Here is a 27249-nt window from a genome sequence, read left to right on the forward strand (position 1 = left end):
AATGCTTTTGTAGTTTACTTTACTTTGTATAGCTATTATTTTTTATAATTTTTAAAAACTTTAATACCTAGTAGCAAGTTTTAACAAGGAGACTGTGGAAAGCAAAAGGATAGCTTTCTTTAAGAAGAACTGTTGAGTTTTCATACGTAGAGCAGAATGGGTTAAAGACTCCTTATCATACAATCTAATTTATTTATTAGATTTTTTAAAAGATTTGCAAGGCCATCATTTCATTGATTACAGTCAATTGCAATTGAGGAGGTATTTCAGCTATTTTACCATTAACTTTTAAAATAGGATGAGTCATCACCTAAATGTGTTATTGCACAGAATGTTTATAAAACTTTTTAAATTGATAAATATAAGTGTGTGTATTTGTTTAGGTTTGTTCTAGTTTAGAAATAAGGATCACATCTGGCCTGAATTTTTGTGTGTAGCTATGTAAAAATTTTGTTTTAAAGATTCCGTTAAATCACTGAATTATTGATTGACAGCTATTCTTGTACACATCACTGCGATATCAGTCCATCATACTATATTGGATGTTTAGTGTTTTCTTTCAATTCAGTAAACATTTGAGTGTCAGCCATGTGAAATGAGCAAGATCTGGTCCCAGCCATTAAGGAGTTGCCTTTAAAAGGCACATTCTTTTTATAGAAGTTAAAGTATAGTTTTGTTTGAACTCAGTTTTATTTCTTGTTTAAACTTAAGAGGACAGGATCCTATTTTTGTACATAAGATTCTGAAGATTGTATTTTATATAGCAGCTCAGTTTTTTTCCCACTTGTTAATTGCTTATAATTTAGAAAAAAAAAACAAAACTGTGTTTTCAGACAAAATATTCCTAAGGTTTACTTATTTGTGCACATGAACACCTTAATTTTATGGATAACTTTTCACCAGGAACGTAGGGCAATATAAAATAAATTTAACCAAATGTTACAAGGAAGAATCTAATGTTGATACAGTTATTTCCTAAAAGTATTAAATTTTGCTGTAATCCCACACGACAATCTGATTTTGAAAGTTTTAGGAGGAAATTCTGGATTTGAATGAAATCACGGTTACTGTTTTTCCCTTGGAAAAAAATCTGAAAATATTTGATAGTTTGTTTATATTGTAAATGACAGCATAAAATCCAAGCATATGACTGTTGGCTATGCTTCATGTGTATCTGCAGAGCATTTAAAGTTTAGAATTCTTTCCGTTTTTTCATGGTGCTTGCATGGAACTGTTTTATATTTAATAGTATTAGCACTCATCTTTATGTTGGAGAATTGGAATCAGAACGTTTGAGATAGTTGTTATTTTAAAATAAATGGTTATTACGGCGTAGGGACAGAGAAACGGTGACTCATTTCTTGGGCACGCTAGTGCTGGGGGCTCTGCTTATTAGACACCCCTGGGGTACAGTCCTAGCTCAGTTCTCCATGAGCACGTACTTCTATCATTTCTGTGTCTCGTGCCCTTAAATTAGATTGCAGCATTGAATGTCTTCCTAGAGCAGGTCTCTCCGTTAAGTAAGTTATTGGGAAATATTTTTAATATGAATTAAGAAAAAAATACGTCAGCTTGAGCTGGAGAAGAAGGAAAAGGAAAAAAAAGAAAAGAAAAAGGCCAGGCAGCTTGTGTAGGTCACTCAGAAAAGTTGAAACAAAAACTTAACTTCTTTTATATAGCTTTAGAAAGTTATTTACCCGAGTTCAACCATATTCCACATTCTGTTCTGAATTTTTTTCCCACTTGATAACATCTTGCCATCTTATCATAGCACATAATTAATTTGACCTCATTCTTTTTATAAATGTGTTGTGTAGCTGTATACCATATCTACAATTAAGTTGGACACACGAAGCTACAGCAAAAGTCTTCACAGTAGCGATGTATTCATATTCTGTTCTTTGTTGTTGTTTGTTGCCGTCTAGTTGATTCCGACTCATGGCAACCCCATGTGTGCAGAATAGAACTGCTCCACAGGGTTTTCAATGGCTGTGACCTTTTGGAAGCAGATCGCCGGGCCTTTCTTCTGAGGTGCCTCTGGTTTGTACCACCAAACTTTTGGTTGGTCTAATGCTTAACCATTTGCATTACCCAGGGACTCCTTGCTGTTCTTTAGGAGTCAGTAAGTTAATACGTAACTAGAATTTCCAGTTAAAAAATATCACTATGTATAAGTTAGGAACTCAGGTTCATAAGAATGTGTACACTTAATTCAAGATAAATGCATCAGTCATGAAGCATAGTAGTATTAATTTAGGTAAGAGTATTCACTCTAAGGAAACAGAAAAAAAACAGATTTCTGTGAGAAAAACTGTGAACACAAGAAAAGTTAGACGTGTTTTCTGATACTTTACAGTGTTCCAAATTCTTTTAGAAATCCTTAAACAAGTCATACATCGAGCATGACATTGTTGTCATGGCATGGTGAATGGTGAATAGACTGATCACTTAGGAATTTACTGTGTCTTTTTTATGAGCGATGATTTTTTTGAGAAGCGTAAAATTCTGATCAGGAATGGTCTCACTTTGAGGAGAGGCAGACACAAGGATCCCAGGCATCTCTTGCAGAATACTTGGAAAATTTCAATTTGAGTATTTACAGTGTTTTATTTTCCAGGATATGTAATAACAAACCATTAGCATACATGGTTTGAAGAGATCCAGTTGACAAGAGGATTGCATTTTACATAAAAAACAAACCAAACCTGTTGCCGTCCATTTTGACTCATAGTGACCCTGTAGGACAGAGTAGATTCTACCTCCCCATAGGGTTTCCAAGGAGTGGTTGGTGGATTCGAACTGCAGACCTTTTTGGATAGTAGCCGTAGCTCTTAACCACTGCACCACTAGGGTACTGCATTTTTTATAGTTTAAATGATAAGCTTTGTGTGAGATTGCATGTAGTTTGGGTAATACTTTTATTAAAGTTAGGGAAGTGATAGCACATGAAAATTTGACCCTTATAATCTGGAGACATAACAATGATTTGTGACAATAGATCATTTCAGATGGTAATTGCTAGTGATGTTGTCTGTTTTAGTTACTGTGGTATCACTTTTGGAAGCAATGGCCTTTTAAAACTGTAGTTGATAGAATTGTTTTCCAAAAATGTAATAAATATTTTTTTTTAACCCTGTGTGAAATGAATTATATGAATATTTGCTTTTGATTTATTTTTTTCCCCAAATTTTGACTACAGATACACAGTCAAAAGAGGTACGTGTAAAATGTTTGATGATCGAAAATATCTGATTCTGCTGGACAAATAGACGCCTGTTGATTGATTTCTTTATTTTGAAGAAAATCATTTTCACCCTTATTTCATTTGGTGACCATCATTTGCTGGCAAATCAAATTTGTAGCCCCAAATAATGTGACCAGCTCAGATTTCTATTCTTAAATTTTGGCTATTTTTTAAAATGTGTTAAGTTTTTGCTTCAGTATGCAAAGGACGGTTTTTCTTCAAGTTTTGTTTTCAGTAGCAATTCAAACCAATTGCATTTTTCCTTTATACAAGTTACTTGTTTAGATGAAAAACATTTTAAACACATCCTGAACTCCTAGTTAACAGCTACTCTTGGGAGGACACTTGACAGCACATATTATTGTATAAGTGCTTATTTTTGTCACTTAAAAATGCTTATCATTAAAAAAATGACAGACTCGACAACAAAATAAAGTAAAACAAAAAAAAATTTTTTTGTTTTTGGAAGTGACAGAGATGCAAGAACATTATTTATTCACATTGGTGTGAAGATTACGGTCCTTGCCAGTGTTTGGAGATTTCGTATTTCTTTTTGGATTGTGAGGAAGGAGAACTCTTTTGTTTTTATTTTGAGAACTTCGTTGACTATGCCTAAATGTTACCCCATTGGCAAAAATCACCATGTGGGAATGTACACAACTTGGAGAGTTTTTTTTTTTTTTCCTTCTTCTTCTTCGGTTCAGAACAGCATCTGCAAGATGACGTGGTTTCTAAATTCTGTCTCGTGTTCTGTAGGCAAGCTTCCTTATCACCCTTGGTGAGGAGACACTATCAGCGGGGACCATTTGCTTTCACACCAAGGATGGCGGGGGCAGAATGAGGTGCATAGTGTCGGAGACTAGTGTCTTCTGGGAAGAGTGGAAAGGAGTTTGTCAGACTTTGGGGAAATCTTACAAAAATGAAAGAGCATGTTATGTCTATGGGATTGCCTTTTTATCCCAGGGGCAAAGGAAAATTGCTGTCTCTTTTGTCTTCCTACAGCCGAAACCCATGTCCATGTGATTTTCAAAGGCCAGCTCCCTTTAGTTCTGGCTGGACCCTGCTTGTGTTGAATTTCAGCCAGCAAATCTCCAGCATACAGGAGAATCTGAGATTTCTCTCCCTCCCCCTTCTGTTTTTGTTCAGTGTAAACAGTTCCTGCCGTAGTAACATAGACAAATATAGCAGAGAATGCTTTTCTGGAAGAAGAATGCTCCCTAAGCATTTTTTAACCATTTTTGGGAAGAATTGATCTTTCTGTGTGTTTCAGACAGGCTGAAAGAGGGGGGAAGGCCGTTGCTGTAAATTGAAGTGACATCATATGTATTGCCCCCATTGATCCGCTTTTAGTCTCCAGCCAGGATAAAAGGAAATGGCATCAGGGAGGAAGTATGCTTCATTTAGGCACAGATCCCAGAGTGATAATAGGGTAATAATAGAACTTACGCCACTGTCAATTGGTGGCTGCATTAGTCCCCGGCTCTCTTCCCGCTTGGGAGGCTCTCAGTGACCTCTTTTGTCCCAGGCTGCAGCGCCCTACAAGGCGAGGTTCCTCCTTGCTTTTGGAGGGGTGCAGGCAGTGGGGTTGTGGATGTTCGTGTGCGCTGGGGTTCCGTGTCACGGGTCCTGCCTGCGGAAGGTCAGTAGCAGACCTGGCCTCTTCGGCATCGTGCTGATGGAAGTGGTGGAGGGCCTCAGTTGTGTGGGTGGTCTTCTGGGAGAGGAGTGACGCCCCCGCGACAGCAGTCGGAGACTTCTGGGAGAGTCGGGGTTTGTTTCCTTTGTGCTGCTTGTAGGCTAGGGTGGGTTTGGAAAGTTCGTATTTTCCTTCCACGAGCCTGTGTGGAAGCTCTTTAAAACTGTTCAGAGTTGTGCGGCTAGCCTCAACTTGTCAGTTGACTCGGAAAAATCCAAGACAGGCTTTTTTTTCCTTTGTACATTTCTGGGTAATTAGCAATTATGGAATCCTCCATGTTTAGAGCAAGGATATAGACTTCCAAATCCTTAACAAATAAGATTTGTACCTGACCTCCTTCAGCATTTTACTTTTTTGTATTCATTTGAGTGACTTGTATGGTTCTGTGAAGTTCTTTCTTCAAGTAGCCACATGACTTGGGCACCCCCCCCCCCCGCCCGTCTTACTTATTTTGTCTAAGTTTCCAAGGCAGATGCATTTTAAAAATACTGCTCTGGTCTCCATATGGAAAAAATAACAACCCTGCCACAAATTCCTTGTTTGTGCAACGGAAAGAACTTTCTATTCCCATCACTGTTTAACTTCGGATGGGAGCACTATCAACCCTCAGACATCAAGGCAAGTTCTTTTTATACTGCTTAAAGGAGTGGCTTCTTAGGAGATAATGCTTGGAAATGTATACTTTATTTTTGTTGATCATTCCATAGTACAATGAAAGCCATGTCTGTCTCCCTCATTACTGATGTAGTAAAACAGAGTTGACCTAGAAGTCATGTGAAATTTAATTTGATTTCAGCGTGGGTGGAAGAGGAATGAGCCACACAACATTTCCCATCAGCGCTGTGCCAGCTGCCAGGGCACATCTCGTGCCCAGCACCATGCGCTGGAAACATTTGCTAGCATATGGTGTCTTGCAGTTGCTGTGCAAACATTTTGGCCTATTACCTGTTATTTCCTTTTCATTGTAGGGTGGTGTTACGTGTAGCAAAAGTTCATTTTACAAAGAGAAATGTGCTCTATTAAAGTATAGCTCTCTACCGCATTTTTGTTTTAATATACTGTTTTCAAGGTCTGTAGTCTCATTTAAAAATTATGTGATGTTTATCCTACTTCGGTGAGTGGTGTCTGTGGTCTTAAAAGCTTGCAAGCGGCCATCTAACATGCATCAATTGGTCCCAGCCACCTGGAGTAAAGGAGAATGAAGAACGCCAAAGACACAAGGGAAGTATTAGCCCAAGAGACAGAAAGGGCCACATAAACCAGAGACTTCATCAGCCTGAGACCAGAAGAACTAGATGGTGCCCAGCTACCACCAGTGATGGCCCTGACAGGGAACACAACAGAGAGTCCTTGATGGAGCAGGAGAAAGGTGAGGTGCAGGACTCAAATTCTAGTAAGAAGACTAGACTTAATGGTCTGACTAAGACTGGAGGAACCCCGGAAAGCATGGCCCCCGGATTCTCTATCAGCGCAGAACTAAAACAGTGTCCGAGGCCAGCTCTTCAGACCAGGATTGGACTGGACTGTGGGGCATAAAGTGATACTCATGAGGAGTGTGCCTCTTAGCTGAAGTAGATAGAAGAGACTAAACGGGCAGCTTCTGTCCGGAGGTGAGATGGGAAGGCAGAGAGGGTTAGAAGCTGTTTGAATGGACATGGGGAATCGGGTGGAAAGGAGGAGTGTGCTGTCACAGTATGGGGAGAGCAATTAGGGTCACATAACAATGTACGTATAAATTTTTGTATGTGAGACTAACTTGAAATGTAAACTTCATCTAAACTACAACAACAAAAAAAAAAGTCAAAAAATTATGTGATGTTTACTTATTTGTGAATGAAAGATGCCAAATTAATTAACCTGTTTAGGTACTAAAATTAGTTCAAAAGAGTGACAAACTGGCTTTCTCTAATTTTTTTTTAATTGTTTAGGAAGTCCATTTTCTCCATCAATTATAAGAGTTACAGTTGAAAACCAGATGGCTACAGGTTGTTTACTAAGTGAGAGTCATTTATTCAACTCCATTCTAAAGAGTTGGACTAGGAGAGACCTTGTAGCATTATTGAGGAATGTTCTAGTCATTTTTGTGGAGGACCTTGTTGCGTTTTGCCCACCTGTGGACAAGCTGCCTCTTGCACTAGTACGTCAGATGCTGGTACTGAAGGAGGAACGGATGCCTCGAGGGGCTGTGTGTGCTTGCTGTGTACCTTAATCCAGTTAGAGACAACGACTCTTATTAAAGAACTCTGAAGGCTCACCTGCACAGCACACGCCCTCCCCTCTATCTCAGCTGTCCATCTTGAGTCATGTGGCTTAGCTTTAAGTACTTCCATTGAATAAAGTTTGGAGAGGAGCAAAACTACCAGCGATCTTTGCAGTTCTGTTTCTGTGTGCGGATGTTTGAACTTTCTGCCAAGAAGAAAGTGGAAAGATATAAAAGTGTGAATCCAGGTGTCTTGATAGGTTCATGTATTAATAATTCTTAGATTTTAAAGTGGAATTTTGTTTATTGGCTACATCCAGTTGGGCTAGGTTTAGGACAAAGCTGGAGCCCTGGTGGCACAATGGTGAAGAGCTTGGCTGCTAACTAAAACGTCGGCAGTTCAAATACACCAGCTGCTCCTTGGAAACCCTATGGGGCAGTTCTGCTCTGTCCTGTAGGGTTGCTATGAGTCAGAATTGACTCAGTGGCAACGGGTTTGGGTTTTTTGGTTTGAGGACAAGGCTGATTATCTTACTCAGGACTTCTTTCCTTTGCCAGTCTCTTGTTTAAACCAAGTCCCAAATGTGAGTTCTAACAATAGGCTTCTTTGTAAGCTCTAGCACATAATAGGTAGGTGCTTTTCTTTCTATTCTTTCCTTCCCTATAATTCTGCAAATTGGCAGGGCTGGTTCCTGCTCGTATTTAGTTAGCAGACAATCCCCAATGAGAGCGAGGCTCCCTCTCCGGTTGGTAGGTATTCCACACTGGATAGAGCACTGTTAGTGCCGAGAATCCCTTCTCTGTCAGGCAAGGCCCGTTCCCAGAAGCTGGCCTTCCCGTTTCTGGAGTGACCCCTCTTGACTGTGGCATCAACATTTAGGTGTTGCTGCTCTCCCTCAGATTGGCTACTTCTAGAAGCTGCTTACAGTTTTTGACAGTGCCTGTGGGAGGTGCAGATGCCCCCACGTGGGCTGGAGGGGATACCCAGAGCCATTCCTGGCCTCCTGCACTCACTCTGCTTGAGGTCCCTACCTGGTGCAGCAGGGCCCTCCCCTCTGTCCTTTGTGGGGTTAGGTGGCTGCACGGTGAGGGGTGCCCAGGCCTCGGGGGTGGGGGTGGGGTGCTGTACATGTGGGAGGGGGAAGAAGACCTATGATTTGGGAGAAAGGGGAGGCACTGAAGAGGGTTCGAGTACAAGAAGGCATTTGGGGAGCAGCCTTAGAGGAACTGGGAGGTGCGTGCTCAAGGCTGTGGGCTGGGCTGGGCTGGCCTGGCCTTGCCAAGAGAATGGCCCCTCCTGGACTGCAGGGAAGGAAAAGCAAGAGGCCGGGCAGGAATGAGGCTGTCAGGTGGCTTTGCTGCCAGTCAGCCCAGCTGAGATGTGTAGAGACGGAACCATGACTTGAAGAAGCTAGCAAGAAAGGGAAGAAGTCTCCTCTCTGCTGCCCGTCAGTCCTCCAGGTGGACAGAGCCCTTCCTCTGCTGGCCACTGCTAGTACCAGCCACAGTTCCTGGGTGTAGACGAAGGAGGAGGGGCTCTGGATTTGGCCTGTTTTATAAAACACAACAGAGTTCATAAAAGTAGCCTTACTTGTCTGAAGCTGTAGAAAATGGTAGACTTGTTTTTATTACTAGTATCTGTGTAGTAATTTGATACCTTTAAAGCATCCTGGCAGCACATGAGTTCTAATGAAGGAAATGGTCGGTAATTCTTTGAGTCCTTGTATAGCACCTCACAGGTCAGTCATTGTAACCCTGTGTTTTTGCTGAAGTGCGCTTGTTTCTCTTGTCGGCCTTGTTTCCTGCTGCTGGATCCACAGCATGCCTTTGAGGTGGGTGGAGGGATGCTGTGAAAGACAAATACCCAAGACCAAGGGATGCATCCAAGTCTGTCTGTCTCTCTGCAGGGAAGTGGGGGTTTCATTAGAATTTAGAAGGATGAGGTGAGGAAATTGTGGGATTACATAGTGAATGTTGTACGTGCTGTCTGCCTGATTTTCCTATGTATACATATTTTGGAAAAGCCTGTGTCATCAGAGAGGAAGACAGAAAGGGGCAGGCAGAGTGCACACTTAGGGGCAGAAAGGTGAAGAGAGGTAGGGAAAGAAGCGAAGGAATTTTCAGGTTTCATTTAGAGTAACAGAAAACTGAGATTTAAATCCCGTTGTTCTTTTATTAACTGTTATCACAGGAACTACCTGGGCATATGTAGAGATGGAAAGAAGGTAAACAGAGAAAATAGTGGAGTTCATCATTATAATTCACAAACCTTGATTTTACAGTAAATATTTTTCATTTCCTCTAAGGTGTATCTAAATTGATATTTTTCTTCCCGTTAACGGTTTGAGTGTGGCTCTGTGCTAGGCATGATGTGTAGGTACCACTGTACAGTAATGAATAAGACAGCAGGTGACTTTTAGGTTCTTGGATTTTACAGATGTTGCTTGCCAAGCACAAAATGGTGTGTTTTATTTTTGTACCATATGAAGACATTCTGTTCTTTACCCTTAACTGGTAATATGATTTTGACCTGTACTGTGTGAAGATTCAGTAATATGGGTGACCTTGTATGTTTTGTATACAACCATTTTTTAATTTTTTGAAAGGAACAATAAACTTTTATAATGGAGGGGTTTCAAGACACGATTCTTGTTTTGTTAGGGGCTCTTTTATCTTGATGTGCAGCAGGTACGTTTGCAGGATTTATATGGTAGAGAAGCAAATTTGAAAGCTTCTTATTTCTGTTAAGTTTCCATGTGTCTGCCTAAAATCAGATGGCTTCTTGAGTCCTTGTTTTTCTAGGCTAAATGACATATGCATGCCATAAAGGAACGGATCTAATCTAATGGTAATGTTTTATTAAGATAAGCACAGTTTGATCTGCTCTAAATATAGAATTGAAATAGAAGGCCATGGAAAGTAGGATTTAATCAGGCCCCAGAGTGGAGTGTCTTTGGGATACAGACAAGTGTGAGCACTGAGGTCTTAAAACAGTCAGCTCCAGTCTTCCTTCCGCGTTTCAGTCATGCTGAAATGACCCAGGTGCCATCTTTGGCCTGTTTTAGTTTCATTTCTTGTAAACTGAATGGCATTTTCACAGGCTGTTTGGTTTTGCCCTTAGCTTCTTCCAGACCAGCTGGTCTTGCTTCTGGAGCGTCTCTTGGAGCAGAAGACCCTGCACTCTCGAACCCTGCAAAGGCTCCAGCAGACATACCGCCTCCACGAGCAGGATGCAGAGGTAACTGGGAACACCCTCACCTTAAATGGCAGATCTTCCCTACTGATGAAGAATGCCGGTCCCCTTGCAGTCCCAACTGTTGATACTCCTGTTTCCATTAGCAAACCCCCATACTGTTTGCGTAACAAGTAATGAAGGGCCTGCATTCAAGCAAAGTGCGAACTGCTTCCCTGGTTGTGTTTGCTCCAGCAGGGGGCCTGTGACCATGGCTGTGTTTGCCCTGGTACTTTGAAGTCCTATAATTTTCGCTCTTCTTAATCATAAAGATGGACATAAGTCTCCTAAAGGAAGCAGTAGGTGGGATGCACTGTTCTTGAAATCTGTGTCCAGTGCCTTAGTGGATGAATGGTAAATCTGGGTGGGCCACCTTGTGCAGCGAGGATAGCGTGGTCCTGGTGCACATTAAGGAAACTTGGCTTCCATGTGTCATAGCTTTCTGGTTGTATTTAGTTAGGACAGGAAAGGAGCCATATGTAAGGGAAATGAAAACTAAACCCAACAGCCGTGGTTTGAAAAGTAAAATTGGATGCTTGTGGGAACGCGATATGATGTGGTTCTTGATATTTTTCAGCATATTGTGAAGAATGCAGTGTGAATCCTAAAATGAATTCCAGTTTTTTTGTGTGTGTGTCGAATAATAAATATTTAATGGATTTAGTCACTGTTAGTAAAACAAGAGAGCAGTCAACGAGATAAACGTTTAAAAATGCAGAAACTCTTTAAATGCAAGGAAGTTTGAACTTGATTAAATAACTGAACATTTTAGAACATGCTGTGCAGTGTGACAGCCACTCGCACCGTGTGTCCGTGGAGCACTTGAAATGTGGCGATTTTGAATTGAGATGTATTGAAAGTGTAAAATGCACAGTGGATATTGAAAACTTTGTATTAAAGGGAATGTAAAATACATCATTAGTAAGCTCTTCTTACTGATTGCAGTGCTGAAATGGCATTATTTTGGATACGTTGTGTTAAATAAAATATTAATTTCACAATAATTAAAATGGAATAAATTGAGAAAAGTCAGCACATTAGTAGATTAAAAGGGTGAGATGGACACTGTTAGACATTTTAAAACCCCCATAAAATCAGGAGTTAATTGAAAAACTCCAAAGAGGAAACGTGTAGGTTTTTACTCACCTGAGCATAAGATCAAAGTTTGCAACTGTTGGCTGTTTTTCATCTTTTATATTTTTGTTTATAGGAGCTTCCAAATGCCAGACTGTTATTTTTAATTAGTGTTTAAAAGACATTTCTATTTATAGGCACTAGGTTATATTTTAATTGGGGCTGAATACCAGGGAAATGTCAGCCTCCTGCCCTGGGCAGTGGACAGACAGAGGCAAAAGGAGGATCAAAGCAGGCCCAGCACTTGTCACTTGATGCCCGGAAGCCGTGAGAGGTGGTAGACCCTGTTTCTCCCCCTTCCTTTTGGCGGAAAACACATCCTGTTCTTAACTTACAGCTCAAGTTAGTTACATATAACCTCTTAAACCTTTGAGAAGTGCAACAGGTTCTTTAGGGCCACTTTTTTTACTCTTAACGAACTGTATCGTGATGCCCAAAGGCAGGGCAATCTGCAGCCTGACCTATGGGGATGAGGACCTGGGGCTGGCTCAGCAGTCACGCAGGTCGCACATGCTTGCCCTGCCAGGCACTCGATGCCACAGCAGGCGCGACAGACAAGGGTTTACCTTTAGGAATCTTACATTCTTCTGAATGAAAGACCACTCATAAATAAGTGAACAAGACCATTTCAGATAAGAGCTATGAAGTCCTATATACAGGGTGAAGTTGTAGAGTAGCTTTCTCTAGATAGAGTGATAGGGAAAGGCCACTCAGAGAAAGTGACGTTTGAGTCAAGACCTAAGGATGAGAAGGCGCTGGCCACACACAGACAGGTGGGGGCAGCGTCCATACAGAGTCGAGGGCGAGTGCAAAGGCTCGAGCTTACCATGTTCTAGGATAGGGCTTGGCAGACTTTTCCTGTAAAGGGACAGATAGTTAATGTTTCAGGCCACCCAGTCTCTGTCGCAGCTACTCCACTTTGTTGTATTGTGAAAGCAGCCGTAGACAATACATAAAAGAATGGACGTGGCTGTGTTCCAATAAAACTTTATTTATGGGCCTTGAAACTTGAATTTCATAGAGTTACCACATATCACAAAATATCCCTTTTTATTTAAAAACCATTGTGCTGTTTGAAAACATACAAACCACTCTTCTCTTGTGGGCTGACTTGGTCTGTCGCTGTTCTGACCCCTGCCCTGAGCCCCAGGGTTGAGTTGGGGTGGGCAGGAGCCAGATCAAGGAAGGCCTTGAGGCCATTGTGCACAGTTGGGGGTTGATTCTAACAATTTACTGCCGTTCTGGTGTCCTGCATCCTGGGTCCTGGGCCGTCTGAGTTCCCAGCGCACAGTTTACTTACATGATAGCAAATCTTACCATGAGGTTAACTTGAAGTGTCACTCAGAGCAGAAAACTAACAGGATTTTGGCCAGCCAGGGTGTTTCTAGAAACTTTATTAGCTAAGTGTGATTTATTGTGACACTGCTTACCTGGAATGTAGTTGAATAACCATCTGCCTTTATTTTAAGTGACAGCACAGAAAGAGTTGGTATTTTGTGGGAAAAGTCTAAAAACGTTCTGACTTTATCCTGCATCCTTCTCTTCTTGACATAACAAACAAGGATAGTCCCTTCCAGCTGTTACCAGGGCACCTTAATATGTCAAAAATAGCCATCATTTGAAAGTTAGCCAGAGATACTGGAGTATGTAGGTTATGTACTGCAGTATCCCCGTGGGAAGTGGCTCTAGAGGTGTTTTTCTGGCAGGGACTGGTGTGAGTTGTGACATGATGGGGCCATGGTGTCGCATTAGATGTCTGGTGCAGAAGGACATCTAATACAGAGCAGAGAGTGCCACGGGTAGTGTGTATGCTCATTTCTTTACCTGCTGTGTCTGGTATCCCCTGTAGTTTGAAAATGTAAGGGAGGGTTCGCCTTCTTCTGGACCCATATCCATAACATCACCTGTTGAGAAGGCGAGTCTGCTGCTGCGTTCATTAGCTGCCACAGCATTTCCATAGCTCATTTAATTGAGTCTTTGGCTGCTTATACCCCTAATCGCAAGGTGCATTGCAAAACTCCTGTAGGCATAGCAGTATTTTCTTGATACATCATGTCAAAAGAGCCTCCTACATAGAAACCTATTCTAACGCCTCAGAAGTTCAGGGTCCCTCCGTTGGGTAGTCGCAGTAGCTTGTCTGCCAGTATCACTCTTTGCTCCTCCCTCCCTCCTGGCCTTCAGGGTGTGTGGGTGGGCCTGTGCTGTGTCAGTGGGAGATTTATTTTCAATTATTTTTTAGATATCTCAGTATGTGCATTAGTTTGGTTGCATCTGTGTTTCCGTTACAGTCAGAGGGTGTCTGACGTGTTGGTCAGAGTTTTGACGGGGCGGAGTCTGATGGTGTTGCCTATGAGGTTGTAGATAACAGCCTCTGAATGCTGTCCAGGTTACGTACCTCGCCCCAACCCCCAGCCTCATTGTTCAAAATGTTAAAGGAAAACTGCACAAAGACAAAATTTAATAAGAAGGTGTGTGGAGTTGTTGCTAGGTGCTGTCAGATTGGTTCCGACTCATAGCGACCCTGTGTACAACAGAACGAAACCCTGCCTGGTCCTGTGCCGTCCTTACAATTGTTGCTATATTTGAATCCATTGTTGCAGCTACTATGTCAGTCCATCTCGTTGCGGGTCTCACTCTTTTTCTCTGACCCTCTACTTTACCAAGTCCTTCTCCAGGGACTGTTCCAAAGTATATGAGACAAAATCCTTCTTCCAAGACAGATTTGTTTGTTCTTCTGGCAGTCCATTGTCTATTCAGTATTCTTCGCCAACACCATAATTGAATTCTTCTTCAGTCTTCCTTACTCATTATCCAGCGTTTGCACACATATAAGGTAATTGAAAATACTGTGGCTTGGGTCAGGCACACCTGAGTCCTCAAAGTGACATCTTTGCTTTTTAACACTTTAAAGAAGTCTTTTGCAGCAGATTTGCCCAATGCAATACCTCGTGTGATTTCTTGACTGCTGCTTCCATGGGCGTTGATTGTGGATCCAAGTAAAACGAAATCCTTGACAACTTCAGTCTTTACTCCATTTATCATGATGTTGCTTATTGGTCCAATTGTGAGAATTTTTGGTTTATGTTGAAGTGAAATCCATACTGAAGGCTGTAGACTTTGAGGTTGTTAATGAGTCTTCCTCCAATCCTGATGCCATGCTCTTCTTCATATAGTCCCACTTCTCAGGTTATTTGTTCAGTATACAGATTGAATAAGTATGTTGAAATGATACAACCCTGACGCATACTTGGGTGGAGTACTTCATACAATCCTAGGCCATTTCACATTTCATGCCTTGCCCACTCCCGCCTCACTGCCACCCTCTGAAGGGTGAAGCATGGGTGGAGGAACATTTGCATTCCTCAGCCTGGAGATCAGAACTAACTACCAGAGTTAACATTTTTAGACTGAGTCATAGAGACCACAGGCCATATGCTGGGCTCCTCTAACTGAGCAGAAAAGCAAGCTGGAGGGGTGTTCACAGGTTTTGAGCATATTGGCTCGAGAAAAGAGCCATAACGTTTAAAAAAAATTTTTTTTTTTTTTTGGTTGTTTGATTCTTGGAACAAGAAGATACTGTTTACAGTCCCTTTTTAAATAATAAATTTCCTGCCCTCTTTAGTGGGTCTTTGAAGCTGTAACAATAGCTACCCCATGATGGCGACGTGAGGAGCCGTAGAACTTGGCTCCGTGGCTTTGTCCCCCAGGAACCCCAGAGCTGACCACACCTTTAGGCACCTTCATTCTGCAAACCACCATCGAGCACTTCAAAATTGGGGCCACACCTCAAGTGATAGGGTCTTCGGCATCATTCTTGAAAATTCAGAAACAGCAACTCACTGTCTTACCTAGCTTAGAGAGAAGTGGGGGGCACTAACGAGAGGCCCCCACCTGGGCTTCCCCGGTAGCAGTGTCAGCTCTCCTGTTTCAGTTGTTTGCTGAAACCAGACAGTTTTCTGGGGAAAGCCATCACCAGCATCAACAGTTGGTTGCTAATTTCTCCGCTTGCTGTATTTGGGAAAATACGGTTGAAAGAAAGAGGCCTCCTGGATTATATCAGCATGAGAAAGGGTGGGTATAGCAGACCTCAGTCTGCTACTCGGTTTCACCTCTCTGGTTTCCCTTCAGGGGCACCACCCTCATGGCAGGCCCCCCATGATGAGGAGGATGAAACCTGCTGTGTGCGCATGGGCTTCTGTTCCATTTCTTGATCTCAGTTGAACACCCAGTTCCAGTACCTGGCGTTGGCCGAAACCTTGAGCCTTGATTTCCTCATGATTAAAATGGAGCTATATACACCTTCTTCATGGGAGTGTTAGCAGCGTAAGATGAGAAAACAGCTGTGAGACCCCCATATTTTTAACATTTCTGTTCATATAAGGTTCACATTCTCTCGTTTGCTCTAAAAGAAATTAAAAACCAAACCCGTTGTCATGAAGTCGATTCCCACCCATAGCGACCCTGTAGGACAGAGTAGAAGGGTTTCCAAGGAGCAGCTGGTGGATTCAAACTGCCGACCTTTTGGTTAGCAGCCAAGTTCTTAACTACTGTGCTACCAGGGGTCCTAAAGAACGTTTATGTTCTTTAGCTATTTCCTCTTCTTTTCAGTCTCCCAGGACTAGCAGAGAGGAAAGAAAGAATGCTCAGTTGCTAGCCGTGTACTCTGTTGATAACAGTCACTCCTTATAAGCGACCCAGCTATTGTTGTTGTTGTTAGCTGTGGTCCAGTCAGCCCCTGACTCAAGGCAGCCCCAGGCACAACGGAACAGAATGCTGCCTGATCCTGTGCCATCCCTGTGATCAGTTGTGGATCGAACCATTGTGACCCATAGGGTTTTCAGTGGCTGAGTTTCAGAAGTAGATCGCCAGGCCTTTCTTCCTAGTCTATCTTAGTCTAGAAGCTCCAGTGACACACGGGTGGTGGCTGCACTTGAGGTGCATTGGCTGGAAGTTCAACCTGGGTCTCCAGCATGGAGGGTGAGAATTCTGCCACAGAGCCGTCACTGCCCTTCCTCAATTTTGAGGACCTCTTAAACATTTGGCCCCAGAACTCTGATCGGTTCTTTTTTAGGGGGTAGGGGTAAGGGGCTGTTACTCTAAATCAAGGTGTCTTAATCTTGGCACTGTTGGGCATTTTGGACCAAATAATTTCTTGTTGTGGGGCATGTTCCTGTGCATTGTGGGATGTTTCCCAACAACCCATTGCTGTTGAGTCGATTCCAACTCATAGCGACCCTATAGGACAGAGTAGAACTGCCCCATAGAGTTTCCAAGGAGTGGCTGGTGGATTCGAATTGCTGACCTTTTGGTTAGCAGCTGAGCTCCTAACCACTGCACTACCAGGCCTCCACGGGATGTTTAGCAGGCCTGAAAACATTTCTGGCCTCTCAACCCATAAGATGCCATTAACGTCCCTGCCCCCCAGATATGACAATCAAAAACGTCTCCAGACATTGCCATGCTTCCTTGGAGAGCAAAATCACCCAGTTCAGAGCCACTGCTCTCGCCCATTGAAGCCCCTGACAGTTGAGCAGAGCAGTGGGGAGGATGGTTCATGATGATGAGGGCTACCCTGGGCCACCTTGCTCTCCAGGCTCTGCAGAATTCACCTTGGAAGGGGTGGATGCAAAATCTCTCAGTTGACTAGCTGCCGCTTGCTTTGCAGGAAGAAAGAGAAGGAATGACAAACTAAGGTAGTAGTAGCAAGTAAATCTAAGGAAACAGATTAGGAAGTCAGGACAAACCTGTTTTACTGCCAGTCCACAGAGAAAACTGCTCCAGCATCTGTCTGCATCATATTCCAAAAAGGACACTTTCAGGGTTGGTTGCAAATGGAGCAAATCCTCCTTGCAGGCGTTTCCCTGCATCTGTGTGCTTCCTCTGACCCTGGTCTCCTCCCACTGCCCCTGTGGGTTTTACACATGCAGGAAGGGCGTGTATTTTAATGCATTCTTTCCCTGCAGAGAAAACCCCTCAGCATTTGTGTCGAGTCCAAAGGTGGTCGGGGTGTCTCCAGGCAGACCACAGTCTGGCAGCTCTTGAGACTCAGCTCGGAATTTGATTTGGGCCAAGTCAGAGCATAGTTTTATGAATCAAGAGCACTTAGTGATTACAGACCTGATGGTGCAGTGGTTAAAATGCTCAGCTGGTAACTGAAAGGTCAGCAGTTTGAACCTACCAGCTGCTCCATGGGTGAAAGCTATGGCAGTCTGCTTCTGTAAAGATTACAGCCTTGGAAACCCTATGGGGCAGTTGTACTTTGTCCTGTAGGATCAGTATAAGTTGGAATCCACTCAGTGGCAATGGGTTTGGTTTTGAGGGGTTTAGAGAGGTTTATTAAAGTCCCTAGGTGGCGCGAATGGTTTGCGCTGGACTGCTAACCTAAAGGTTGGTGGTTCAAACCCACCAGTGTTGTCACAGAAGAAAGGCCTGATGATCTGCTTCATAAAGATTACAGCCAAGAAAACCCGGTGGAGCAGTTTTATTCTGTAACACACGAGGTTGCAATGAGTCAGAATCGACTCTGGCAGTCAGCAACAAGAGGGTTATTCAAAGGGCAAGGAGTAAATGTTTAGCCAGGTATTATGTCTCTGAATTCTAAAATTGATCTCTTGCTCTGATTCTGCCCATTCCTTTTAATACTAACACACTTTTGACTCAAGATGATTTCCTTCTGCTTTGGAGGTCCTGGAGACTTCTGTGCTCAGGAGGGTCCATTTCCTGCCCTGCAGAGCTCCTTTTTTCCACTTTATCTCCTGGTTGCCTTTTGTAGTGTTCAGGCTACATTATTAATACGATACTGTTTCTGTTTTGTTTTTCTCACAGAACAGTTTAGAGGAAAGGTTAGATGTTAAGTTTTGGGGGCTTTATTTTCCTTTCAGGATGCTCAACAGCTCATTAAAGTGCGGTGTCCTGTGCTTCCTGCTTTCTTATCTGTAAGATTCTTTCTCTTCTGTTTACCTTGATGTAGAATCTAAGTAGCATAAAGGCAGAAAATGAATTTACTGACATTGGGTCCTGTATTGTGGTAGTTTGTGAGGGCAAAAAACAGTTGCCATCAAGTCGACTCTGACTCATGGCGACCCATATGTGTCAGAGTAGATTTGTGCTCCGTAGGGTTTTCAATGGCTCATTTTTTGAAAGTGGATCTCCAGGCCTTTCTTCTGAAGTGCCTCTGAGTGGACTCAGACTTTCAACCTTTTGATTAGCAGCCATTAGCTGCTTGCACCACCCAGGGTCTCCATTGTGAGGGCAGTGCACAGCTGTTCTCTGACCACATAGTCGGGGCTGGCCGCCTACAGAGTGGTGGCCACAGTGCTGACTGGAAGCCTCTGCACCAGTGATGTTGTCTAAGGGACTCTGAGGCCTTAGAATGTGTGCCAACTGCCACTCAGTGATGCTAAGGAGCCCCAGCAGCCAGAAGTGGACAGGACAGCGGCTGCCCTGAGTGCCGGCCAACTAGGGTCTCACCCAGCCTTGTGGGAAGGCAGCACCATGGAACGAACCTGTGAGGTATGTTTTCAAATTGAACCTGAGAAACAAGTCATTGTGAAGGATTCGGATGGTGTGTGGTAATTAGTGAAATGGCTTTCCAGGATAAAATGAGAGGGCCAGACATCACATGGAGCTTCTGGGCTTGTTGGCACTGGCCCCTTCCGTGGCAGCTCACAGTATCTTTGCAGGTACCAGGAGTCTGGCTTGTGGCTCCGACTTGGTCAAGTTCAGGTTGTACACCTGGAGGTCAAATGCTGATCAGTCTGAACTTCCAAGATTTGACTTACAAATAGCGTGACTTAAGGTCAGTAAGGACAGAGTAAAAGCCAAGGCCATGTGAGGGCTGCTGCTTCCTCTTTGACACAGCCTTATACTTTCTTTTCTAGAGTTTTGAAAGCTGGGAGGGGTGTAGATTGAAAAAAGGGGGGTTGGGGTACTTTTCTTTAGTTGCTTTAGACATCTTTCTTTTTAAACCATGTATCTTTTATGATACGGGAAAGAATAGCTCTTAATTATAATTCTTTGGTTCTGTTTGGGTACTTTTTGCTTTGTTGTATTTGATTTGTAAAACATTTAATCAGTGTTTTAAGAACACTCCTTCAAAGTCAGGATGCTGTGTCTAGGTATTTCTTTCTCGGATTTTTTTTTGTTATTCTGTGCCCCTAGAATTTTTCTGTGAAAACCCTGCAACAAATGGAGTCTTCTCTGCTATGCTGTGATAAAGGGTTTTTTTTAAAAAGCTGATTTAAATGTCAAAATAAAGAACTTTCATTTTTTTAATATCAGTCTTCCTCTTTTGTTCCAGAGCTCAGGACTGTTTTATTTACTCTGAATTGTTAGAGTACGGGTGGCTGGTCTAATGTTGGTTAAAGGAATGCATGTGAAGAAAAGAAATAATAAGCCATTGACAGCATAACCTGCCTCATTTGTTTTTCTTAAAATGACCGTCTCAATAAATAATTGTAATCAGCTCATCGTATTTAGACTTTAATCTGTATGAGAAAAAGAGCAATTTAATATGGTGACTTTTTAGCTACAAATTCAGCAAGAATTTATTAGAAGAGTTACTGGTTGCTTACTGTTCCTTGCTGCGTTTGTTTCTTCCTCTGTATTTAATAACTGGCCCTATTTGACAGATATCTGAAAATGTATCTGCTTTTGCTATATACCCCACCCCACCCCAAGTCTGTACAGATTTTCTCAGAAAAATGCAAGGACTTAAACACTTTCTGGGATTCTCAATAGCCTTGCTCTGGTGGATGAACTTTCTTCAGTTTAGCCAAGAAGCTAGCTGCATTTCACCTTCATTTTGTTCTTTAAAGGTGTCTTGAGTTAAATCAACATATATGGGGTTTCACTGGGGCTTCTGGGTTCTTTATACCTCAGTCAGTAGGTTTGCATATTTTTGTGTGAGGTTTCTGTACCAAAATACACAGTTGTTTTTGAACACTGCCATTTTCCTTTAGCTGTAAACTGGCCCATATTCCAGTGTAAATCCAACCTTACCACCACCACCAGTTGCCATCAAGTCATCTCCAGCTCATGGCAACCCCATGTGTGTCAGAGTAGAACTGTACTCCATAGGGTTTTCACTTGCTGTTTTTTGGAAGTAAATTGCCAGGCCTTTCTTCCCAGGTGCCTGTGGGTGGATGCGAACCCCCAACAACAAAAGTGTACCTTAACAAACAAAAAAACCAAACGCTTTGCCATCAAGTCGGTTCCGACTCATAGCGACCCTATAGGACAGAGTAGAACTGCCCCATAGAGTTTCCAAGGAGCAGCTGGTGGAGTTGAACTGCCGACCTTTTGGTTAGCAGCTGAGCTCTTAACCACTGCGCCACCATAAGTACCCTAAAATAGAGGACTCACTTCTGCCAGCATTCTCAGATGTTCCTTCCAGGTTGCTTTTCTTCAGTCTGTGCCTGTCCTGCAGGCCTCGCTTTGCTCAGCAGGACCTGGGCACACCAGGAATTGAGTGTTTGGTTTGTCTGCCCTTCGGCTTGTGGCACCCGGGCACTCCAGGTGGGATGGCAGTTGTGCCAGCAGGACCTGGGCACACCAGGAATTGAGTGTTTGGTTTGTCTGCCCTTTGGCTTGTGGCACCCGGGCACTCAGGTGGGATGGCAGTTGTGCCAGCAGTGCGCGGGAGCTTTCCGGAAGATCCAGCAGTGGAGCGCATTCCCTGTGTACTCCACCTCGGAAGAGTGAGCGCTGTAGAGATCCCAGAGGATTTCCTGGCATGTTATGCTTCTTACATTTGAGTATTTGGCTGGTACCCAACAGCAGGACATGGAACACAAACCACTTACATGCAAAAGATGGTAGTTTGTATGGATGTCAGGGAACATAAACAGAAGAGACCAACTAAGCTTTATGGGGTGGCCCTGCAATGAATTTTTAAAGCTGCTTGGGCATGTTGCTTCACTGCAGCTTCGCACCACAGGGAATGACCGGTCTTGCCCCTGTGCTTGTAGAACCAGGCGCCCAGACTGAGCACAGGAAGTCCCAGGTAGTGGGGGGATAGGCCATCCAGGAACTAGCAGCCCAACCCTCTCCACGCGGCTCCGCCGTCAGGACACGAGGCAGTCCTGTTAGGATAGCATCCCTTCGCTGAAACGATCTTCCCCATCTCGACTCATGGGTGTTTTTGTTGTTGTTTTAATAACTTTTTAAAGATTTAATTCACATACCATAGAATTGCCCATTTAAAGTGCACAATTCAGTGGTTTTTAGTATTTCACAGACTTGTGCAAACCATCACACAATCAATTTTAGAACATTTTTATCACCCCAAAGAGAAACCCTATGTGCTTTAGCCATCACCATGCAGCACCCTATTCCCTCAGCCCTAAACCAAAACCAGACCCATTGCCATTGAGTCGATTCCAACTCATAGTGACCCTATACCCATAGGGTTTCCAAGGCTGTAGTCTTTACAGAAACAGAGTGCCCCACATCTTTAATCCCACAGAGTGCCTGCTAGGTTTGGACCACCGACCTTTTGGTTAGCAGCCAAGTGCTCTAACCACTGTACAACCAGGTCTCCTTCCCTCGGACCTGGGCATTCACTAGTCTACTTTCTGTCTCTGTAGATTTGCCTGTTGCGGACTGTTCATATAAATGGAATCATACAATATGTGATCTTTTGTATCTGGCTCTTTTCAAGGTTCATTAATGCTGCAGCGTATATCAATACTTCACTCCCTTTTGATTGCCAGGTAATATTCCATTGGGTGGTATACCCCATTTGTTTATCCATCACTTGATGGACATATGGGTTGTTTCCACTTTTGGGCTTTTTTTTAATGCTGCTGTGAACATTTGTGTTCAGGTTTTTGTGTGAACATACGTTTTCAGTTCTCTGGGAGTGGAATTGTGGGGTCATATGGTAGCTCTCTTTAATCTTTTGAGAAAATAGCAGACTGTTCCAAAGTGGCGGCAGAAAAGTTTACAAAGATTCCAGTTTCTCCACCTCCTCACCAAGACTTGTTCTTGTCTGTCTTTTTTATTTTAGCCATCCTGTTGGCTGTGAAGTGGTATCTCATTGTGGTTTTGATTTGCGTTTCCCTAATGAAAAGATGTTGAGCATCCTTTCATGAGCTTCCGTTTGTACCTCTTCTCTGGAGAAATGTCTAGGTAGTTCCTTTGTTCGTTTTAAAATTGAGTTATTTGTTCTTTTATTACTGAGTTGTAATAGTTCCTAATATGTTTTAGATACAGGTCCCATATCAGATATATGGTTTGCAAATAATTTCTCCCATTCTGTTAGTTGTCTTTTCAGTTTCTTGATGGTGTCCTTTATAGCACAAACGTTTTTAATTTTGGTGAAATTCAGTTTATTTATTTTTCCTTTTGTTGCTTGTGCTTTTGGTGTCATATCTAAGAAACTGATCCAAGGTCATGAAATTTACAAAGGATCCTCACTTATGTGGAAATGGTGGTATTTTGTGTAGATGTCAAGGAACATAAACACAGGAGAGCAACTAAACTTTATGAGGTGGCACTAAAATTAGGTTTTTAAAGCTGCTTAAACTACGTGTTGCTTCACTGCAGCCTTGCCGTAGGGAGCTGTGTTCTCGCAGACCAGTGGGTCTTGCCCGTGTTTTCTTCTAAGAGTTTTATAGCTTTAGCTCTTACATTTAGGTCTTGGGATTTATTTTTAAAAGTCCGTTTCTTAAGCTTCTGTAGAAAAGGATATTGGAAGAAGTAGCCATTAAGAAGAGAGGGGGCAGGGAGGGTTGAATTTTTTTTACTGAACTCATAATATGGATAGAAGTTGACTGGGCTCATAGTGCCTCTCAATAGCTGCTTTTTTTTTTTCCTTTTTTTTTTTTTTGGTCCTCCTTACCGTGTTAATTTGCATGACCCCTTCTTGGGGAGGCTTCTCTGACCACATCCCAGGCCACACACCGTTCATACCCCATTATGCCCTTTTGTGTGATTCTACACCTGCTGGTTTACTGGATTTTTCTTAGCGTTTCTACTAACCAGAATGCTCCTTAGAAGCGAGGATGGAGAGACTTCATCTCACATACTTTTTACTTGTTATCAGGAGGGACCAGTCCCTGGCGAAGGACATCATGCTTGGTAAAGCAGAGGGTCAGCAAAAGAGGAAGACCCTCAATGAGATGCATTGACACAGTGGCTGCAACAGTGGGCTCAAGCATAACAGCTATTGTGAGGATGGTGCAGGAGTGGGCAGTGTTTTCATTCTGTTGTCCATAGGGTCGCTATGACTCAGAACCGACTCGATGGCACCTAACAACAACAGTGAGTCCAGGAGGGCAGGGACTTGTCTGTCTCATTCACCACTTTGTCCTCAATACCCAGTACTTAAGTGTTGGAGAAGGACTCTTCCCAGACCTTGAGGTATTCTCCAATAGCACAGTAAAGTGGTTGGACTAACTAAGCCCAGAGCAAAACTCCTTCAGGAGACTGTGTCTCCTAAGCCAACCTCATGATGCCCTCTGAAGTCGAGTCTGCTTCTAGTGAAAGCGAAGGAAGGCTCAGGTGCCCCTTCAGAACTGAGGCCGTAACCCATGGCATTAAATCGGCCAACGGTGAACATCCTGCTTCAGCAAAGGCTGTGTGTTACGTCGGAACAAGATGAAGAAAGAAGTCAGAGTGTCCATTACCTCCTAGTTCAGAATTAGCGCTCAGAATATGTGGTTGTTTAGCCAGCAGTTTTGATAGGGCAGGAAGACAAGCTATGCTGATTTCAAGGTGGACCCACCCGGGGCTCCCAGGCTCCACTCTTTGGAGCCAGTGGCCTTTAGTAGTGTTAATATCATTAGATAAAGTAGCATAGCCAGAGGAACGGGAAGAAAGGTCAGAACTCAAAAGAGGGAACACGTGTGAGCAAGACCACCTCTCTCACACCACAGTTGTCATCTTACTGGGCCCCACCAGCGCTCTCCTGTGCGGATGAAGTGTGTGGTCCCCACGCCAGTTTGAGAAGATCCCCATTTTACATGTGGTTGCAGCCCCAGGTAACCAGTTTGCAGATGGACAAAGTGCTCCAGACATGGCCAGAGCCAGGCCATTGAAGAGCTGAGAGCCTCTGATGCCTCACTTGTTCTCTTACCCCGGGCCTAGGGATTGACTGACCTGGCTTTATGACAGCAAATAAAGTAAGTTTCCATTCCCTTTTTAAAAAAACTCATTTGTCATCAAGTCGATTCCAACTCATAGTGACCCTATAGGACAGAATAGAACTCCCCCACAGGGTTTCCAAGGCTGTAATCTTTACAGGAGCAGACTGCCACTTCTTTCTCCCTGAGGACGTCTGATGGATTGCAACCGCTGACTTTTTGGTTAGCAGCCGAGCACTGTAACCGCTGCGCCACCTGGAGTCCTCCATTCCCCTTAGTTTGAAGAAACAAAAGTTAAGAGTGCAGCCCTTTGGGAGCGAAGAGCAATAAAGGTGAAAGAGAAAAGGATAAATGGTAGAATCAAAAATACAAATGTGGAAAAGCCTACGTGGCAGTCATGCTATTGACTATTCTTTAATCTTCTTTCCTGAGAATAAGCAGGCCAGACATCCTCGCCCATTATAGATGCCCCTAAACACACTTAGCTTTTGGAGCCCTCTCTGCCTCGTCGGGGCTCTGCAGAGGCTCCCAGGCAGCCAGGCAGCCTTCCTCACCAGCAATAAACCCACTTTGAAGCAGTGAAATCTAATTTACGGACACAAATTGAAAAAGCAGGTTTGTTTATTGCAGCGTTAGACTTATTAACTTACAAAAGCCATGAGCCTTGGCCTTTCTGTTTACAGATATAAAATGGAACTGTAAATGAGGTTCAGTGGGCTTCCCAGATCATGTTCCCTGTACAGGGTTTTTCCCTTCAACAGTAAATTTCAAAATCAAAAGGACTGAAAAGAAAGAGGAATGCTTCCTGTCATAAATAGGATGGGTGGCATTCTTCAAAGCGTTTTACAGCTTCCAACTGTGCATTATGATTTGAAAGTAGCTGAAAAGCATTCCGAGTTTTCAGAAGTGGTGCTTCATTCAGAAACATGTATCAAGCATATACTATGTGCCAGGCATCAAGACAGGGCCGAGGGTGGCCTAAAGGTTGCCGAGGCCTCTGCCCTCACCAAGCTTGCGATGAAGTGTAAGTAAAGACGTAGAACAAATGAAACAGTAGACATGATGACTTCAGAGAGTGGTGATAAGACGCAGCTCTGTGCGTGACCCATTGGGTGGGCAGATGGCGGCTGATGATGACGTGCGTTCAGCGATATGGTTGTGTCTGATCATTCAAGGAGACGGGGGTGTGCTGGCTGGGGCTGGCCAGTGATGCCACTCTGATGTCCCTGCAGACGTCCTCAGTCCCCTCTGCCCACCCTGGCTCAGACTTCTTGTTAAAAAGCTAAAGGTTACTGGGACATGGTTGAGACTTTCTGGTGTGATTAGAAGATTGAAAGACTAATTGAACTACAGTTATACTTAACTAACAGAAGGGAATATTCTGTAAAACTAGTTGCTGTCAAGTCAACTCCAATTCATGGCAGCCCCATGTGTGTCAGAGTAGAACTGCACCGTAGGTTTTACAGTGGCTGATTTTGGAAGTAGATCACCAGACTTTTCTTCCAAGGTACGTCTGGGAGGACGTGAACCTCAAACCTTTGCTTAGCAGCCGAGCACGTTAACCGTTTGCACCACCCAGGGATTCCTGGAATACTCTATAGTTGTTTTTAAATGAAAGTGTATGGGGTGCATTTAGTTAGTAAATCCAACAGTGGCAGGTAGAGAAAAGGAAAAAACACAATATAACATGTCCATATTGATTGTTACTATGTAGATATCAAGGAGCCATGGTGTTGCAGTGGTTAAGCACTCAGCTGCTAACCAAAAGGTCATTGGTTCAAACCCGCCAGCTGTTGTGTTGGAGAAAGATGGACCGTCTGCTCCCATAAAGATTACGGCCTTGAAAACCCCATCAGGTAGTTGTACTCTGTCCTATAGGGTCACTATGAGTTGAAATTGACTCAATGTCAATGGGTTTTATGCACATACCAGAAGTGAATTTGGCCTGAACAGCTAGACTTTCATGTTCATTGATAGCTTGGCTTGTGTAAAGTTGTCTGTTTATAATATTTAAATATTTCAAAATAAAGCAAGAGAAGCAGCTACTTAAGGAAATCACAGGTGCTTTTTATAAGCATGGTGGTGAGTGTGCACCAAACTAAACCCTGGTTCCAGTATTGCTGTGGAGGAAGAGGTTTAAACTCTTAAGTAACAGGGTTGCTCCTGTTATTGACCTTGACTGAGTAATGTGCTTTGTTGATGACACACACGGTTACCAGAACCAAGCTGGGAGGTATTGGCTGAGTTATCAGAACTAATCTGTTGTGTCTTATGTCTAAAGCAATGCCTAGTCAGCCTCTTGTGGTTCCATTTTTTTTTCAGGCATAGTAACTAATGTAAGACACTGCTTTCCAAGCTCTACTTTCAGGGAACCCAGGCTCCACAGAAGAATTTTATTGTTTAAACTGCTTGAGGAGCATATCTGTGTTCTTCCTAATCTTTTTATATACTGGGGTTCAATGTAACACTTTTATTAAAAGTTTAAAATAATTATGTTTAAGAAAAGTTTGAAAATCACCTTGGAAAATTAAGTCTATATGATAACGAACAGGCTATGGGGAGCATTTCTGTATAAGAATTTTTATTTCTCTGAAGTAACTTTGTGGAAAACACACTGAAATTGAAGTGAAGAAAAGAAAACAAAAAACTTGAGATAAT

At 43.0% G+C, this 27249-nt stretch overlaps 1 protein-coding gene across 2 annotated transcripts in view; it reads left to right on the forward strand.

Annotated features, from left to right (window-relative positions):
- Positions 1 to 27249, forward strand: part of AOPEP (aminopeptidase O (putative)) — a 473908-nt gene that overhangs the window by 433499 nt on the left and 13160 nt on the right. For both annotated transcript variants that reach the window (XM_023735817.1, XM_004381324.3), the window contains one exon: positions 10262 to 10378. In XM_023735817.1, coding sequence (XP_023591585.1) covers positions 10262 to 10378 — 117 coding nt within the window. The remainder of the gene's footprint in view (positions 1 to 10261; positions 10379 to 27249) is intronic.

This window comes from Trichechus manatus, unplaced genomic scaffold, assembly GCF_000243295.1.
Source record: "Trichechus manatus latirostris isolate Lorelei unplaced genomic scaffold, TriManLat1.0 scaffold00082, whole genome shotgun sequence".
In the NCBI taxonomy this organism is placed as follows: domain Eukaryota; kingdom Metazoa; phylum Chordata; class Mammalia; order Sirenia; family Trichechidae; genus Trichechus; species Trichechus manatus.